The following is an 18690-nucleotide window of genomic DNA, read 5'->3' as shown; positions in this document are numbered from 1 at the left end:
TTTGTGATGCTGTTGTTTGGTGGTATTTTAAATAATGGTGGGAGAAGAGGAAGAAGTCTTCCGATGGTGGAAGAAGTCTCCGGTTGCTGGGGAGATGAAACATGACGCATTACTTCCGGTTCTGTCATCAGCATCTCCTTGTGCTTTTGCTTTTGCCCAAGAAGCAATCCACTGGTAGCTACCAGCACTGCCTTTAGACATCAGTGTTCATCTGGAGGAAGCAGCGGCATTAATCCGACAGGTGTAAGCGGGAACCCCGGAGAAAGTACACAGCCAGCGGCCAGACACACGGGAACCCAATTCCTAACCACACACTACTCCTCCTCCGCTACTCCTTAGCATAAGTTCACGAGTACCGCTCACTCCACTCATAAGTTCTGTGGATATTTCAAGTTAAGAGGAGGGGGTTCTCATAAATGAAAAGCCTAATCAAGAGGTATGGAAGAGAAAAAAGTTTGGGAACCGCTGTACTAGTGTATTGTTCATGATGATCAGTCATGGCCATGTTAAAGTCTTTGGGCAAACAATCAGGTCGGGGAGGTTTCTGCACCACGGGGAGAACCAGACTAAGAGTAAGACAAGTCTGGCACCACTGACGTCGGAACTGACTGAGTAAAATGACACCTCAGTCAGTCAGCTCCTTCTGCAAATAGTGGCTACAGTTCTGGGACAATATCTGGTGGGATTTGACATCATTATTCCACAAGACTGTGTAGTGAAGCTTCTAAGAAACTCTGAGCTGCTGAAGAGGATAAAAAGCAGCAGCTACAGTAAATGCTATACTCAGTTTTATACAGTTTTATGTCAATAATAGCAGTTCCAGTGGCCGAATCTGTAGACAGTGTGTGGATGTCCCAGGTTGACCACCCCTTTCCTAACTCTTATAATCTGACCATGTGCTCAAGAAAAGGGAAGATTGGGTCTTCTTAGTGATTAGGGCACTGAGTTATTATTAATCTGCCCTGATTTAATCACCCACTGTTTGTTTGGGCTTTAAAACCTTAAACATTAGGTTTTCCTGGGGCAGGACAAACACCAGAAATACCACTCAAACTGAAGTTGAGCCTCTGTTCCCCCGGGGCTCGGGGTCGGGTGTTGGGCATACTTGGATGTTCGGGTGCTCATGTGTTCAGGTGCCCAAACACACAAACACCGATGGGGAGCAGGGTGGCGGGGCCTGGCATCAGCGGGGGGGGGCAGCTGAAGGGGAGCCCCGGGGATCCAGTGTACGATCGCCGGGGAGGTATGCATCGGGGTGGGGCAGGTATGCGACGGTGGGAGGGGGAGTGAAGCAAGGGATGTGTGTGTGTGCCATTGGTGCACAGCTGGAGGCACCACTGGCGCATAACGACCAATCAGTAGCATGCCCGGAAATTTCTCCGGAGAGCCCGCTCCTGAAGCATGAAGAGGTGCCGCGTGTTAACCGAAGAGGTTAATAAATTTTAAAATAAGTTTAAATCATGGGTCTTTTCAAGAGAGGAGGAAGCCTGTGTGGAGTAGTGCACAGTAGTAGGGTCTGAGCATTACTATGAATGCACAGATCACTGTAAATATGGCAGAACGGCCCTTATTCTAGCGATTTCTGCAGCACTGCTAACTCCGCCGCTGGATGCCAGAGGGTAAATATTTAAATAATCGGTGTAGCGTGTGCAGAGTGGGCCCCCTGGGACTCAGGGGCCCATGTGCACTGCACACACTGCACACATTATAAATATACCACTGGTTGAAACTAATCTAATAGTCATGGTTTTCTTACCTTAACATTGCTTTTTTTTCTCTAGGGTGAGGAATATACAAAATATCCAGGAGAGTGCTGTGGACACTGCATTAAAAAAGGATGCTACATTACCTACCTGAATGGAATGGAAATATTTATAATGGTACCTTTCCAGTACTTACTGCAAATTCTTATTTTTCTACTGAATTAATAATAGAATTTAAGTTCTGTCATTCTTTTTGAAATACCTCTTCTTGAAAACCAAGGTTGTAGGAGCATAACAGTACACAAGAAATTTTGTGCTGTGCTTCCCCCATCAAAACTATTATTGTGATGGTAAGTTACCAACACATCAAAAGTATTAAATAGAAACAAATGGCTAAATGATTGGCACTTGAAACTAAAAAATTCCTTGCGCATACGCAATAGACCTGCAGCTACGGTGGCAGGGGATGGGACTTGAGGCAGGGCCTGTATATGGGACAAGGATTGGTGGCAGGTCCTGGAGTGGGCAGAAGGCTGCAGCCATAGACTATGTAGCTTTCAGCATATTTTTTATACAGTCGACCATTGCAGCACCATAGGTGGCAAACATTGGAAGGTCCCCATTGAATGGTAAAAACCCTACCATCTCAATTAAACCATCAATGCTCAGTAAACATCGACCATTGATATCCATTAGTGTTCATCCCTACTACAGAGGTCCATAACTCAAAAATGCTCAATTTTTCTTTTATCAAATATTTCGGAAACCAATTTTCCATAATGGGACAAAAAAAATTAAAATTGCAGTAACATTTTTGTATTTAAGATTAGCTAAAACATCTTTGAATATATTTTCCCAGGTTTGTATTGGTCAAACCACATTTGTGCTGAATATGCTGTGTTAGAGTCCGCTCAAAAAAGCCTAAACATGTCTGTTCTGAAATGGCCAGATTTCATTTGGGTTTTGATTTTATTGGCAAGCCTTAAATACAGAGCTTTTAGGCCCTTGAACAATTCCAATAACGGCCCATTCGGCCCTTAATCCGGCTTTGTTGATGGATTATTGTCAGGAAGATGTTCGAAAAACATTTAATAAGTAACTATTTAGTCTGGATGGGAACATAGCTTCCTAAAGTTTAAAAAACCTGGCAACTCTCAGAGAAGAGTCAGGCAGTGGCGGAACTCCCGGAGGCAATGGAGTCATCTGCCGCCGGGCGACAGCCTTATGGGGGGCACTGGCTCCATTGCCTCCCGATTTTCCGTTTCCTTGCTCATTCCTGCAATTTAGAAGGTGCTGGCTACCCTTATTGTATGCAGCGCGCCTGGCGCCTCCCCTCCCTCTCCCCTCCCCTCCGTGATTACAGTGCAGGCAAAACGCTTCCCCCGCTGAAAGCTGCTTCATGTTCGTAGTGCACAGCCAGACAGTGAACTCCTCAGGGATCTGAAATTACCCTGGCTGTAACTTCAGGCTCCGCTTGGAGATTAAAGATAATCACTATCTGGCTGTGATTAGCTCCGTCCAGGACATCAGGAAGTCCCGCCCCACTTCTGTGCTCAGTGTCTGCTCTGCAGTTAAATCGAGTGCTGCAGCATGTATTCAGCAGAAGCTCAGGAGTCGGACACAATTTCTGCAAACAGATGGCTATTGAAAGTAAGTCCCTGCTGGGTGGAGCAATGGGAAGGGGCCAGGAGGGGCACAGAAAGGCATGTGAGGGAATAGGGCATGTGGGGTGGGGGGTGGCACACAGAGTCTTATGGTTGAAAGGGGCTAGGGTGGCACAGTCATGTAGTTGGAAGGGGGCAGGGTGGCACAGAGAGGCAAGTGTTTGGAAGGGGCCAGGGTGGCACAGAGAGTCATGTAATTGGAAGGGGCCCGGGTGGCATAGAGAGGCAAATGGTTAGAAGGGTCCAGGGTGGCACAGTCATGTAGTTGGAAGGGGCCAGGGTGGTACAGAGAAGCAAGTGGTTAGAAGGGGCCAGGGTGGCACAGAGAGGCATGTGGTTATAAGGGGCCAGGTTGGCACAGAGATGCATGTGGTTGGAAGGGGCCAATGTGGCACAGAGAGGCATGTGGTTTGAAGGCCAGGGTGGCACAGAGAGGTATGTGGTTGGAAGGGGCTAGTGTAGCACAGAGAGGCATGTGGCAGGCCAGGATGGCACAGAGTCATGTAGTTGGAAGGGGCCAGGGTGGCACAGAGAGGCATGTGGTTTGAAGGCCAGGGTGGCACAGAGAGGTATGTGGTTGGAAGGGGCTAGTGTAGCACAGAGAGGCATGTGGCAGGCCAGGATGGCACAGAGTCATGTAGTTGGAAGGGGCCAGGGTGGCACAGAGAGGTGTGTGGTTGGAAGGGGCCAGGGTGGCACAGAGGCAAGTGGTATATGGGAGCACAATGCTAACAAAAGAACTGCACAATATGCTATGTGGAGGGAGAAGGGGAGCACAGCCTGGGGTGTGAAAGTTAGGAGAGCATAGTGTGGGATATGGTTTGAGTGAGGGGATGGGACACTCCAAACTCATTGCATTGGTGCTAGGACCTGGCTGGCCATCACTGGCTCTCACCTCTCCTGGCATAGTCAGCAGCAACCTATACAGTATGTGTGTTTTTCTTATATCAGTGCCTGTGTGTGTTCTCCTATTGATGCTTACAGTATGTGTGTGATACAGACCATAAGTTACATGCAGGCGGCATCTGTTCACACTGCAGGCAGAGCTTTTGGGTTGATTAGCACCTCCATGATTCTTGGGCACAGCACTTCCATTGATGAAAAGGGTGTGTGTCTTAAGGACATGCCCCTTTTGATAGGCCACAAAACCATCATAAAGTGTGTGCAACAGTACACCCTTTAGTAAACATTAAGGGCCTGATTCAGACCTGTTTGCTAGGCAGTGTATGTTCACAGCCTAGCGAACAAGTAAATGCCTGCATTTGCATGCAAGTGGATGTGTACAATTACACATCCACTTGCATGCAGCCACACAGGTGAAAAATCATTCAGTGGTCGCTGACCATGGAATGATTTTATTCCGCTTCACTGATAAGTCAGTCTAAACTGACTTTTATCCTGCTGGAGATGGCAAATTCAGGGTGGGTGCTGACGTTAGCTGCTCGTCACAAGCAGGCATTGACATGCCTGCATGAGCAGGGGTATGCCCAGCATTTTTATGCTTCCTCCCCAAATCCACCCCCTAAATACCTTTTCATTTTCCATACCCCCACTTCGAAAATTCCTCAACGGGGGGGGGGGGGGGGGCACCAACATGTACCTTGCCTCCGGGCAACTGGTATGAACTTACGCCACTGGAGTCAGGACCTAATTCAGGTTGGCTTGCTTAGCAGCGGTCGTTTGCTGCTTAGCGAGCATCTTAATGCCGCCATGCCAAACGGCCACTAGCAGGAAAAATCATTCAAATGATTTCTCCTGCCATCGGAAATAAAAGTCAGTGTAAACTGACTTATTCATCCGCAGATCGCCAAAGACAAGTGCTGACGTTGTGTGACATCAGCCACCCGCCCCGAGCAGGCATCAGCCAGCCTGTTTTCCAGGGGAACACCCAGCGCTTTCATGGGGATGCCCATAAAACACTGGGAGTTCCTCTGCTCCGGCCTGGTGTTCGCCCCCGGCCCTCCCTAACCGCAACGAATGGCCCGGCTAGTGTATGCTAGCCGAAGCCATTCCCTGCCAAGGTTTGTACAGGTGCAGAAATACGCATACCCATTCACAAACCCCGACCATCAGGGCTGTGGCTGAATTTAGATCGATCCTGAATCGGCCCGAAAATCCAGTCCACCTTGTAACAGAGAAAAACGACTTTTTCTTTAAGCTGAGAAAATGTTTTTTTTTGGGGGGGGGGATTCAGACTTGAAGAATAGATTCGTCTTTAGCAGCTGAGATCAAAAGTAATAATAATTTACATCAGTCGCGGGAAGTACACTGGCCTTGGAGCAGAAAGGCAACATTTTTAATGTTGCTCTGCACAAAAGAGAAGAGAGTCTTAAACTTGAAACTGGAATTTCCAAAAAGAAAGGTGAAAACAACTATTTTGTAGATTGCCTTATTACTATAACTTGAAGCTCTCAGAATACGCCATAAATGGAAAAAAAAAATGGTGTTCTCTGAACTGTACAATAAATAAATGACTTTTGACAGTATATATGCACAAAGTAAACAATTACATTTTTTATTCAAGTATATAATGTAGCTATTCAAAGCAGGTAGCAAGTAGACTAATGGAATTGAGTTTAATAATTGTAAAGTCAAGGGATTGTTAAACTTAAACTCTGTTTTGTTTTTATTATTGTTTTAAGGAGGGAAAAACTTGGTCTTCACCTTATGACAACTGTACAATCTATGGTTGTAGTAGGCAAGCAAATGGAAATTTGATCACTACAATCGCAACGTACATCTGTGAATATAACAGTAGCGCTAATTGTGGTCCTGTAAGTATTAAAACTTGTGTGTGCATATCTGTATCACTACATATCTAAATACTATTCACATCAGCAAATCAAATATAAATTAAGCAAAATACCATTTAAAGAGTACATTATAAACATAGGCTTGTATAAGAGATCCCATCATAAGCCGTTATATTCATACCGTATATTTAACAGTATTTTCAATGGCAGAAAAAGCATTAGTCTATGTAAATCACTTTGCAATTGTGGGTACTCAATCCACCTTTGAAACACAGTAACTGCATTGTGAACTTACTTACAACTAGTAACATTGCTGGGCATTTAAGCCCTTTGTGAATTGATAGGTTGTACAAAGGTCAATTTATTATAACAAAAAAGCAGAGGTGGCCCTAGACACAGGTCATGTAGGGAGGGGCGAAGGGAGGGAAGTGCAGATTCCGGGGCACTGGTGCGCTGTTACAAAGGAACGCACTGGGCAATGAGCATGTAAAACCCCCACCACCACCACCACTACTGGCAATAAGAATGTAACCCACCTCTGGCAATGAGCATTTAACACCCCTGGCAACAAGCATGTAACAACCCCCCCTTCCCCCCCCCCAGTAGCAAACATTAAACTCCCCCCTGTCACCTAGCTACTCCTCTACTTAGGCCCTACAACTTTCCATCGGTTCCCAGGACTATTTAAGCTTCACCATTGGTTCCCAGACAACCAATGGTACTCCAGTGTTTGTTCACCTCAGAGAATCACAGTTTGGTGTAGGGAGACTTAGACAGAGGGATGTAACCTGGCCGTTGGGTGCAGCAAAACACAAATTACCATTGCAAGGTTTCCAGGAGACCACTGGCTGCTTTAGAATCCATGCCTCTGTCTTGAGTATTTGCCAACACCATGCCCAGCAGTGCCATTCATGACTCTTCACCTTCTACCCAGTGCATCATCTCTATGTTAAACCCTGTTTCCACTTGCTAGCTTCCAGCACAAGACAAGACAAGTCACAGCTAGGAACACAGTGCCCCTCGGGCCTGACAGAGAGACTTTTTCAGCGACAAAGGGGTAGCTGTATCAAGCAGTGATAACAGAGAAATGTGCCATGGCAACTAATTAGCTGCTATGTATATTTTTATAGAATGCACATAATAAATGTTAGTTCAAAGCTGACCGGTCACCATGGCACCCTTCTCTACGGCACACTTCTCCTCTCTTATCATTGCTTCATATGTCTACCTTAAATGTAGGGCAGAGGCTAGAACAGGCAGAGGAAAAAGTAAGGCTTCCACAAAAAAAGGGGAGAAGAGAGAGGTGTTGCAAATATGTGAAAGAGAGGCTGATATAGGATAGACAGAGAAGTAGACCCAGACAGATAAAGGGAAGAGAACCTGGCAAAGGCAGGTTTTGAGCAGAGAGACTAAAGCCCCATACACACTAGATAAGAAAGTACAAGATATTGCTCAGAAGGGACCTTCCTAGTGATATCTTTTACATTCCCATCTCAACATCGTTAATGGTGCACACAGTCATTTCAGATGAGAGAGGTCCCCTGTCCCACCCCTGAAAGCATCAACAAGTGTGTATAATCATAATTCACTTTAATACACAGTCAGTGTTGACTTTACAATATCTATATTAACCCCTTACCGACGCAGCCTGTTTTTGCCTTCCTGACAGAGGCCTTTTTTTCAAATCTGACATGTATCACTTAAGTGGGGATAACTTTTTTTTGCTTTTACTTATCCCAGTGATTTTGAGATTGTTTTCTCGTGACACATTGTACTTTAAGTTAGTGGTAAATTTTGGTCGATACAGTTTTTTTTTTTTGCAAAATGTTAAATTTTCTGCTTGTGAGACAAATAATCATACCACTCAAAATAGTTCATAACTAACATAGACCATATGTAAACTTTATGTTTCATTCATTATTTCAACTTTATTTTTATTTTTTTTGGACACTAGGGGGCAGCAGAGTCAAAATTATATACATAACACAGTAAACGCTGCAATTGGCTGTTCACATTTGAACAGCCAATTGCAACGATCGCCGATCGGGGGGGGCATCGCTGCCCCCCCCCCTGGGCAATGAGGGAAGATGTCTGCTGTCAGGGACAGCAGACATCGTCCCTCTGTCACCGCGTCTCTAGACGCGGTGACACTTTAAAGTCATGACGTACATTTACGTCATGTGTCGGGAAGTACATCCCGACCATGACGTAAATGTACGTCAAATGTCGGGAAGGGGTTAACTGGTAAGTAATGTGGTTTATGCCAACAGATCCGGGAATATCAGAAATCACCCAACAGTTGCTGTGGAAAGTGTGTCCAGGTTCGTTGTTTGCTCATAACTGGAAAAGAAGTTTTGTTGTTACAGGTAAGTTGCCATCAACTTTGTGCCTCTGTTCTATATAATAAAATGCTAATGCTGCTCCTCACCTCTGTAGGGGGAATTAAACGTATTGGCAAGCACAGTGTGATGTATAAAAACAAGTCCCTTAGTAACATAGTAACATATATAAAATATACAGTATACAGTATATGGAGAGCAGTCTGCACATACATCTAGAAGTAGTGACGAATTAGGGTGCACAGCTAAGACAGTCCAGATAGGTAACCAAAAATAATCCAAGAGCTAAAAAATAGCAGGGGGCACTCACCATGGCAGTATACTTAGCATGTTAAACCGCTTAGGTGATATACCCGGAAATTTTACAGGCTCAGCTGTGCTGCCGCAGCGGGCTATCCTGGAAAATTTCCGGGTATACTGTACCACAATACAGTATGTAGGTGTGCGCCAGTGTTGCCTCCAGCACTAGAATGCAGCGACATACTGTACATACCTCTGCCGCTCCCCTGCCACATTCCCCCCTCGGGCACTCACCACAGCCGCCAATGCTGCCGGGCACTCCGCACCACCGCCGATGCTGCTGGGCACTCCCCAATGACATTGCCTGGCACTCCCCTCCACTGATTATCACTCCCCTCCTCCGCCGCTGATTTCGGGAGCATTCGGGTGCCTGAACACACAAGCGCCTGAACACCCGAGCGCAGTCCCTGCCGCCGCTGCCACACACTCTTCTCCTTACTCCCGAGCAGCCCCAAACTTTCCCAAGTGGCCTCGTGGAGCCGGAGCTGCTTCTGGCTGGGCTGCAGCACTACCTGCAAAAGGTAGTGGCTGCAGCTTGAGTGGTTGGTTTTCCTTGGCCCGGGTAGGTTTGTTCTGCCCCAGGAAAACCCACCACTCATATTTCCCGATTCTGTGGGTGCTCAAGGGCCCGAGCATATGGCTTGCTAGTCATTCTGTATGGGCTTTTTTTTTTTTTTTTTCAAGTTATCTGTGTTCCTCCTGGCTCCCGCCGCTGCCCGGCAGCCAGCGTCATCCTCCCTGCCCGGCGCCCTGCTCCCGCTGTCACCCTCCTCCTGCCCAGCTCCCTATGCAGCCTCCCCCTGCTTGGCTCTCTATTAGCCGGCATCCCCCGCCCGCTGATGACTACCCCGCACGGCTCCCTCCTCCTGCAGCTCCCCGGGGACCTCATATGATAAATCCATGCGATTTATCATATGCAAACCTTGGCACATCAAGTGCCTAATCGTGTGTCCCCCTCCCGGGGAGCTGCAGGGTGAAATCAGGTCCGACTTGTCCTTAGCACAAGTCGGACTAATGTATGGGGGCCTTAAGCGTTCCCTGATAACTCATCTCTTCTGGCAAGCTTATCAAATTCCAGACCCAGCCACTTAACCTTCATATACCGTTCCTATCTAATCACTTCCTCACTGTACAGTTCACACATCTCCACTCTCTTTCTTAAGGTGCCCATACACGTTACAATTATTGTATCCAATATTGGTTACAGTATCACATCTCATCGCATCTCGGTTTTGCGATAAGATGAGATGAGATGAGATCTAGTACAAAAAGTATGTGCAGCACATACTTTTTGTACTAGATCTCATCTCATCTTATCGCAAAACCGAGATGCGATGAGATGCGATATTGTATCCAATATTGGATACAATAATTGTAACATGTATGGGCACCTTAATTCACAATTGCCATCCTCCTGACCCATAGCCAAACTGCTGGGTCACCATATCATACAGCACACCAGAATCCTTTGCATTCTGGTGGAATTAATGCCTATTTCCCTATAGATTGTAAGCCTGTGAGCAGGGCCCTTATACTTTTGACCATCTGTAAATAGCAAGTTTGTTGTATCAGATTTTAAACCTGAATTATGAACCGCAAAAATATCCCAAATGGGATCCAGTTCATTTTGATCGGGTTTTGATGGGGTTCGTATCCACAAAATTCGGGTGGATTTGGATCTCTGGAGAACTAAACTGCACAGCTCTACTAATCAAACATGATTAATTAGTATTAATCTATTTTTCTGTTTCCTTATTTAAAGGAAGGTGAAACCTATATAAGTGATGATAACTGTACAGTGTACACTTGTATGAAAATAAACAATGAATATATTTCAGTTCTAAAACAACTGATTTGTCTGTATCAGAGCAAAGACGATTGTAAATTGGTAAGTTATATGGAAAAATTGAATGCACAATATATAACCTAATAATGCCAATTTGAAATCTCATATGTGATCATAATATGCTATGTTTAAATTATTTATTTGATAAAGCCTGTACTGGCTACTCACAATCTGTGATCATCCACAGATCAAAGTAATTGAATTAATTATACTTATAGGGTGACATTCTATGCTTTGAGATAAATGCGCATGTTTTTTTAGCGCACCACATCGCCGCAAATCACACTTTTTCAAATCGCACTTTTCAGTCAAAATTTGCATATTTAATGTGATGCGTTTTGGAGGCTGAAAAGTGCGAATTGGTGCGCTGTCTTTAGTCCTGAAAATGTGCGATTTTCATGTCTGAAAATCGCACTTTGCAGGAAAGCGCAAAGTAAAAAAAAATAAACGCGCGCGGGGTCCCCCGCCCAAGCATAACCAGCCCCGGGCTCATTGAGCAGGTGCTGGTGACATAAAACCTCGGATCCCGGACCCCGGATTCTTCAGGCCAGGAGCCCCGGAACCCCGGACCAGCCCCGGAACCAGGACCAAGGCCCCGGGAAACGGACTCCTCTGCCCTGGAGCCCCGGAGCCCGGACCCAGGATCCAGGGACCGACCTACGGGCTCAAGGTAGGTAAGTATCAGTGTGTGTGTGTTCTGTGTGTATTAAACTTTTATTTTTCAGGGTGTCAGTGTGTTTTCTTTAACTATTTTTTGTACTGTAGAACTACAAGTGCCAGCGGGCCCTTTAATGCCCCGCATGCTGGGACTTGTGGTTCTCCAAGTCCCAGCATGCGGGGTAGGCTTGCTGGGACTCATAGTTCGCCAGTAGAAAACAATAGTTTTTCTTCTTTTTTTTTTACACAATTCATCAGCCCGATGCCCACCGCCCAGGGGCATCGGGGACAGCCCCGGACTATCAACATGGGCTGGTAAGTCCTGGAGGGGGGGACCCCTTCATTGGGGGGGTCCCCACTTCCCCAGGACCCCTGCCCATGCTGACCAGCCAGGGGGTTAATGCTTTGGCCGCGGGACCTTATATAATAAGTGTCCCCCGGCTGTGGCATTACCCTGCTGGCTGGTTGGGTCCGGTGCTGGTTCTTAAAATACGGGGGACCCCTAGTCATTTTGTCCCCCGTATTTTGGGAACCAGCGCCGGACCTTGAGCCTGGTGCTGGTTTCATGCAATCAAGGGGACCCCGATTTGTCGGGGACCCTGATTTTATGTCACCAGCACCGGCTCAATGAGCCCGGGGCTGGTTATGCTCGGGCGGGGGACCCTGCGCTCGTTTTTTTTTTTTCATTTTAACCGTTTTTTTTTTTTTTTAACACCAGAACCCTGCACAGAACATTGCGATCTGTGCAGGGTTCTGGCTATTTCACCAAACAGAACCTGGTCTGAAATAAGTGCGCTAATTAGACACCTAAAAAGTGCGATTTGCAAATGCGCATTGCATTAAATAAGCGAGTTGTATACTGTTCTGTACGAAAACATCTGGATGCGATAAAAATGCGAATTAATCTTGCACTTTTGGTCAGCATGCATTAACGCACATAATATGCGATTTCTGTCCCTAAGTGCATCCTATTAAATATGCGTTTTGAAGGACAAATGCGATATCGCCATTTTTTGGACTAATTAACGCAAAAAAAAGCAAATCGCAGCACATAGAATGTCACCCCATAATGTCAAACTTGCCAGTCTGGACCTGGTCTATTTTTTTTTTTTTTTGCAATTCTGGTAATGTTTAGGGTGCGATTTTGAAGGTTTTCTATGAGCAAACATCTTGATGAGATTTTAAATGTGTGATTTTTTTTGCTACAACATGTGCCATTTTTTTTTGTAAATGAGCGATGTTGGCCGTTTTTTGACCAACAAAATCGCAACTTACTAAAAATTGCACCCTACAGTATAACATTTCCCCAAATAAAGGAAAAAGCGTGTGGTGGCGAATAAAAGAACAGCCAGTCAAAACAGTATGCCCACTTACCCAACCACATTTCCTAGGGGGCATGTTATATGGTCCAAGTTTGCTGGAGGGGTGGGGTGCTGGATGATCACAGACATTATTTTAAAAGCGGCCAACCATGTTTTGTCTTGTATATGATTGCCGCTTAAAAAACCTTCCAAAAGGGGGCGTGGCCTAGCTACTGAAGGAGGAAGCAGCACTTCAGGGGAGCTCTGTACCCTGTGCCACAAAACACACAAAATACCCTCTGCCTATCCTCACTACCCACCCCTGCAGCCTCTTCCCGGCATCTACTACCTGCGGGCACGGCGGGGTGAGGTCCGTGGAATAGGGGAGTCACTTTAGTGGCTCCCCCGGATTGCGGCCTACACACTGTCCAGAAGCCGGGGGCTAAATTTTAACACCAACCCCGGGCTGGACTTCTGGAGCCAGGAAAATGTCTGTGATCATGCCGGGCACCCCCCTGGATACCACATTTCACTCCCAATATATCCCTGAGACCCCCCAGAGCCCCGGGACCTCCCCACCCAAAGTGTAACCATCCCCCCCCCCCCACAGTGACAGGGAGAGAGCTCTGCAGCGTTACCTCTGTCAGAGGTCTCCCATAGCCGGTGGCCATCTTGGATTACAAACTGCAGTCACACAGAGCTTGGTGTTAGTGTCTCGGACCTCGGCTGGTCCAGAGACACAAATTTCCTAATGCTAGTTAATTATGACTCGGGCCCAAAATGGTTTCTGCTCTTAATCTCATTTACATGGACTGTCCGTGAGTTGGCTCTGAGAGAGCCTGTTGTCCACATACATCTTGGCTTTTTTTCTCAATTTGTCACAACATGTAAAACACGGCTTAGCTGTTTTTCCAAATGTAGAAAGTAGATAGAGTCTAAAAAAAATCTGAAGCAGTAGAACTTGTATAAAGTAATAGATTAGAGAAGCAAATTTTTTGAAAAATCACAAAGTGTGACTTTTGCAGAGTCCAAAGTGTGCCATATTGTGCCATACATGGTGCAGTAAAACCAAGATGTACGTTGACACATCTGTATACCCGGCAATTGCCGGCTAGTTTAAGGTTTTGTTTGTTTTATTACCAAAGTTATAGTCGCTTATATTATGATGCCATTGTTTGTCTCCTCCTCTATACCTACCCATACCCCTCTCCCCTACCCATCCTAAGAGCCTGTGGCGGACTCAAAGCACTTGCTAAGTTAAGAATGTAATCTGTGGGTGTGTTTGTTTGGCGCTCCGGTCGAGGAGCCGTTGCTTAGTTCAGTAACACACGCCCAGTGTGACGTGACTTTATGATGGGAAGTTCTCTTCCCCATTGTTTTTGTTTCCCCCCCTCCTTCCCTCACCTTCTCCCCCCCCCCTCCCTGTAAGCAAAGTTGTTCCCATATATATTCTCATATATTCTCATGATTGTTCTATTCACTATTCATGGGTGTACTGCACTTTGCCCCACCTCCAGCGACCAGATATGTCCACATTGACGGTCGGTAGCTGGAACGTACGTCGGATAAACTCCCCCCAAAAAAGGAAACGCATTTTAATGTACCTGAGTAAGCTTCATCTTGACATTGTGTGCCAGGAAACCCATCTCTCCAAAGCTGAAACTGTTAAGCTTCAGACACTCCAGTGGCAGGTCATCTCCTTGGCCTCATTTAACTCCAGGGCCAGGGGGGTTGTGATCCTGTGCCGGAAGCAGACAACCAATCACAGCCAAAACTTTGCACACAGACCCGAAAGGTAGATGCACCTTATGCCGCATCACTTTAGCGCAAACACAATATTTAATACTTAACATATATGCCTCTAACTCTTACTCAAAAACCTTTTTTCTTAAAATACTAAAAAAATTCACCCCATAGCTACACATACCCATTATCCTTAATTGAATCTCCAACCCTAAATTGGACAGGCAGACACAGTCAGCCAGACCTCTCCCGACACTAGGAGTCCCGGCATTGGCGGAGATACTAAACTTACTTGACATCTGGAGGGTTTTTCACCCAACGGACCGTGATTACACCTGTCTCTCTGCTGCTGCCGGGACCATGTCACGAATAGACTATATTCTACTATATTCTACTCTCATCTACCCTATTCCCAAAGGCATTGAATTCATTTATAGAGCTGATTTCATTGTTGGAACATGCAGTTATATGGCTAAAACTAATTTCACTGGAGAGTAGCAACTTAATCACATGGCGATGCCCATCCTCCCTCCCTACATCCGACTCCCTTAAAGCCGTCATATTAAAGGCATGGGATGACTATGCATTACACAATCACTCCACAGCCCAAACAAACCCTTCCCTTTCCTGGCATGCATCAAAGGCCACCATACGTGGAGCTATAATATTACATACATCATTTCAAAGAAAAAAATTTAGCCTTGGAATTTGCTCGGGCCCAAAAGACACTGACGACCAAATTTGCTGCATATAAGGACCTCCACCGCTAATAAACTAGAATACCAATACGCCAAATCCGCCTTTGAAGGTCTTTTCATTAAGTCTGAATCGTTATACACCAATGCCAAATTTCATAAATATGGTAACAAGTCCAGCAAACTTTTATCCAATCTCCTCAAAGGACATCAATCCCCCACTACCATACATCCTCTACGCCGCCCTGATGGCTCCATGACAGTTTCTAACTCCCAAATAGCCCAGACATTAAATTAATTCTATAAATCTCTTTATACTGCCCCCTCTTCAGAAAAAATCCAGGCAACAGAGTTTTGGGAAAACTTAAACACCCTACAACTTTCTTTGGCCGCAGCCTCTTCCTTATGCAGGGAGTTTTCCCTGGAAGAGGTCCAAAAAGGAATAGTGGGCCTCCAGTCAGGTAAAGCCCCTGGCCCCGATGGCCTCACCCCTGACTATTTTAAAGTATTGGCACCCAAAAAAGCCCCTACCCTTGTCGGGGTATTCAATTCCATTTTAAAAACAACTAACGTCCCATCCCTATTTAATATGGCTACAATAAAAGAACTCCCAAAACCTGGACGCGATTTAGCCGATCCAGGCTCACACCGTCCCATATCTCTCCTGGACATTGATTATAAAATACTTGCTAAAATGTTGGCGGAGAGATTCAAAATCCTCCTCCCATCCTTGGTACATACAGACCAAACGGGTTTTGTAGTGGGCGGGAATCCAGTCACTAACATAAGAAAAGTACTTACAATTCTACCGTTTTTGCGGTTCTGATGAAGCGAGTTGTGAAACACGTGTGAACCTGAATATTGATACTTTTGTCTCTAAATAATGTCATTGAACAAACAAATATAAATGTTGCAAAATGTATTAAAAAAGATAATGACTGTATAGAGGGAGCCAAACGCAATAGTTAGGAGCAGGAGTGAAGTGAGAGAGAGAATCTCTGCAAATAGTCACACAGATTCCCAAGAGATTTTGTATTAACACCTTGTGAGCCCGGATGTTGGCAAGTGACAGGACAAAAATCATATTGATATTTAGAAATAATCCTGTCATTTTCCAAAAACGGCCACTAGATGGCAGCAAAATAAAGGGTTATATGGGAACAACTTAAAGAGAGTTTACTTCCCAACCACACGAAAAAAACACCAGATAGCAGTGGATTAAAACTGAGTGTGGGTAATCTTAAAAGGGAACATTCTCAGATTAAATTGCACATGTCACCCATCTATCCAATAAATTTAAGACCAATAAAAAACCAGTCTAAAAGAAAGGAGGAAATATAGCGTGTATATATAGCATATATACCTCATTAACACCACTCAACCCCATCCAATCACAGGTTTAGGAATACATGAGACCCCATAGAGGTACATACCAAGGGGAAACAAGAGTGAACCACTGTATAAAAAAAACCACACGCAGTAACCAGGGAAAGAAACAATATACAAAAACGGTGCCAGGAATTGGTACTGAGCCAACCTGTACTGATAAAAAGAAATGATCATTCCCTCACTTTCCCCCACGCTGCTGATATCTTGCAGCTAGGGCACTGGTAATCACCTATGCTGCCAACATCCTGCAGCTAGGGTAGTGGCAATCAGAGGGCAACCAAACCCGGGCATTCCCCACGAACGACCGATAATACGTGAGTGGGAGAATTATAAAAAGCTCCTATACTAAAAAGAACATTTTTGACTCCTAGCATATAAAGCAAATCAAGGCTAAGATCTCTCCTGTATAAAATACAGCAGCCAATACAATGACAAAAGCAATCAAGTCCATCAACCACTTTTTAAAAATCTTTAAACACACCTTCCTACCTTTACGGTGTACAAGCACCCCACTCTATATGTATGTGTGTATGTATGTAGTGAAATTTTTACCTCTACCTAAATTCACAATGAGCGGAGCGAACCATGACCTGTGATTCCACGCCACAGAAAGGAATGCAGATATCAAGGCCACCTTTAAAATAAACCAATAAAGGTTAAGTCTTAAATAAAACAAAAAATCAACTTCTTTTTGTGTGCATCCACCGAGCAAAACCTTTTTCTTTCTCCATACCATCCAATATTCCAAAGCCCTGATGTGCCGCTTTGCGTTAGGATGGCTCTTAGAATTAGACAATTACTCAGACCACACCTGGTGTCTTATATACCCCTTACTCCCTACAACCAAATCTCACATACCCTCCAACATACTTCACAATAAACTGTTTACTGACATCTACGCAGCTTGGTGGTCTGTCTTTCGTGCTCTGGGTTGTGACCCCCTGATCTCACCGTGGCTCCCTATATGGGGAAACCCAATGTTCTCCCCGGGTGTCGATAGCTATATCTTCTACCGGCTCAAGCATAAAGGGCTGAGAAGAATCACACAGGTTTTTGACCCTGGAGGTTGACTATATACCATCCCTGAAGTTCAGCAGTTGCTAAGCCTCCCCACCAGTAGCTCATTTCCCCTATTCCAACTAAGACATTATGCTCAATCTCTCCCAAAACGATACCCTCTTACACCCTCAATGGCAAGGGTATTGAAAATAGCTTCCAAACTCCAAGGGGGTAGGTTTAAAACTAAGCTCATATATGAGACATTGGCTTCACTCCCAGCAGAGCAGATTTGGATCAACGCAACGCTTAAATGGTCAAAGGATATCCCTTTATTGACAGACAATACAGCAATCTCAAAATATTCTGTTAAGACAATTAAAATTCTGAGATCCTCTGTCCTGCAGAAGGTCCATGTCAAATCGATTCACAGAGCATATATGTCCCAGCAACAACGTAGCCACTTCGTGCCAGAGGAGCGAGGCACTTGCCCAAAGTGTAAATTCCATACTGCTTCCTTTTTCGATAACTTCTGGTCCTGCAGGCACATCAAATGATTCTGGTATAAAGTAATATATTACATTGCAATTCCATATACAGGCCCACCTTGACCCTCTTCCTCTCTTATTTGCAAATTTTGATACATGGTCCCTCCCTCCCAACGATGTCTCCCTTTTACCAATCCTGACTTTAACAGTCACTATAACCAAGAAGGTTATAGTCAAATCATGGATTAAGCCACATATTCCAAATGTAGCTGAAGTAGAGACACTGCTTCTGAAATATATGTACTATGTTAAATATGATACCCTCAGACATTCCAATATCCCCACATCCCGATTTTACTCTATATGGGGACCGTTTATCAAAAACCGTAATGCCTCCCAGAGAGACGATATTTGCAAGTTATTAGAAATACATGTGGACGAGTTTTATACTTGAAATATATCTGTATTTACACCTGAAATGTGAATAAATTATGAGGTTTACCCCCCCCCCTCCCTCCCTTCTTCTTCCCCTTCCCCCCATAATTTCATTATCTCTTTATATAATCCTTTAAAATTGTTTGTCAGGAAAAATGAAAAGTTCCTAAATTAAGGAAAAAGACACAGACTACTTAGATTATCCCAGTTCTTATCAAACCAATCCAAAAATGAACTGTACGTTATATATATTTACTTGCATGATGCTTGTCACTATTGTTGTTGTTGTTTCTGAACGCACAGTTTGTGCAAGATTGTCAATTTGTTTTATTGAACCTCAATAAACATAATTTAAAAAAAAAAAAACTTCCAAAATCAGCC

At 44.8% G+C, this 18690-nt stretch overlaps 1 protein-coding gene across 1 annotated transcript in view; it reads left to right on the top strand.

The window, feature by feature from the left end:
- The window catches only part of LOC146046280 (hemocytin-like), a 137924-nt gene that overhangs the window by 91659 nt on the left and 27575 nt on the right, over window positions 1–18690 (top strand). Inside the window, exons 14-17 of the mRNA XM_083165532.1 lie at window positions 1782–1880; window positions 6010–6141; window positions 8391–8486; window positions 10522–10647. Coding sequence (XP_083021658.1) covers window positions 1782–1880; window positions 6010–6141; window positions 8391–8486; window positions 10522–10647 — 453 coding nt within the window. The remainder of the gene's footprint in view (window positions 1–1781; window positions 1881–6009; window positions 6142–8390; window positions 8487–10521; window positions 10648–18690) is intronic.

Source organism: Crinia signifera, chromosome 11, assembly GCF_055691185.1.
Source record: "Crinia signifera chromosome 11, ASM5569118v1, whole genome shotgun sequence".
NCBI lineage: Eukaryota > Metazoa > Chordata > Amphibia > Anura > Myobatrachidae > Crinia > Crinia signifera.
This window is presented reverse-complemented; position numbering and strand designations above follow the sequence as displayed.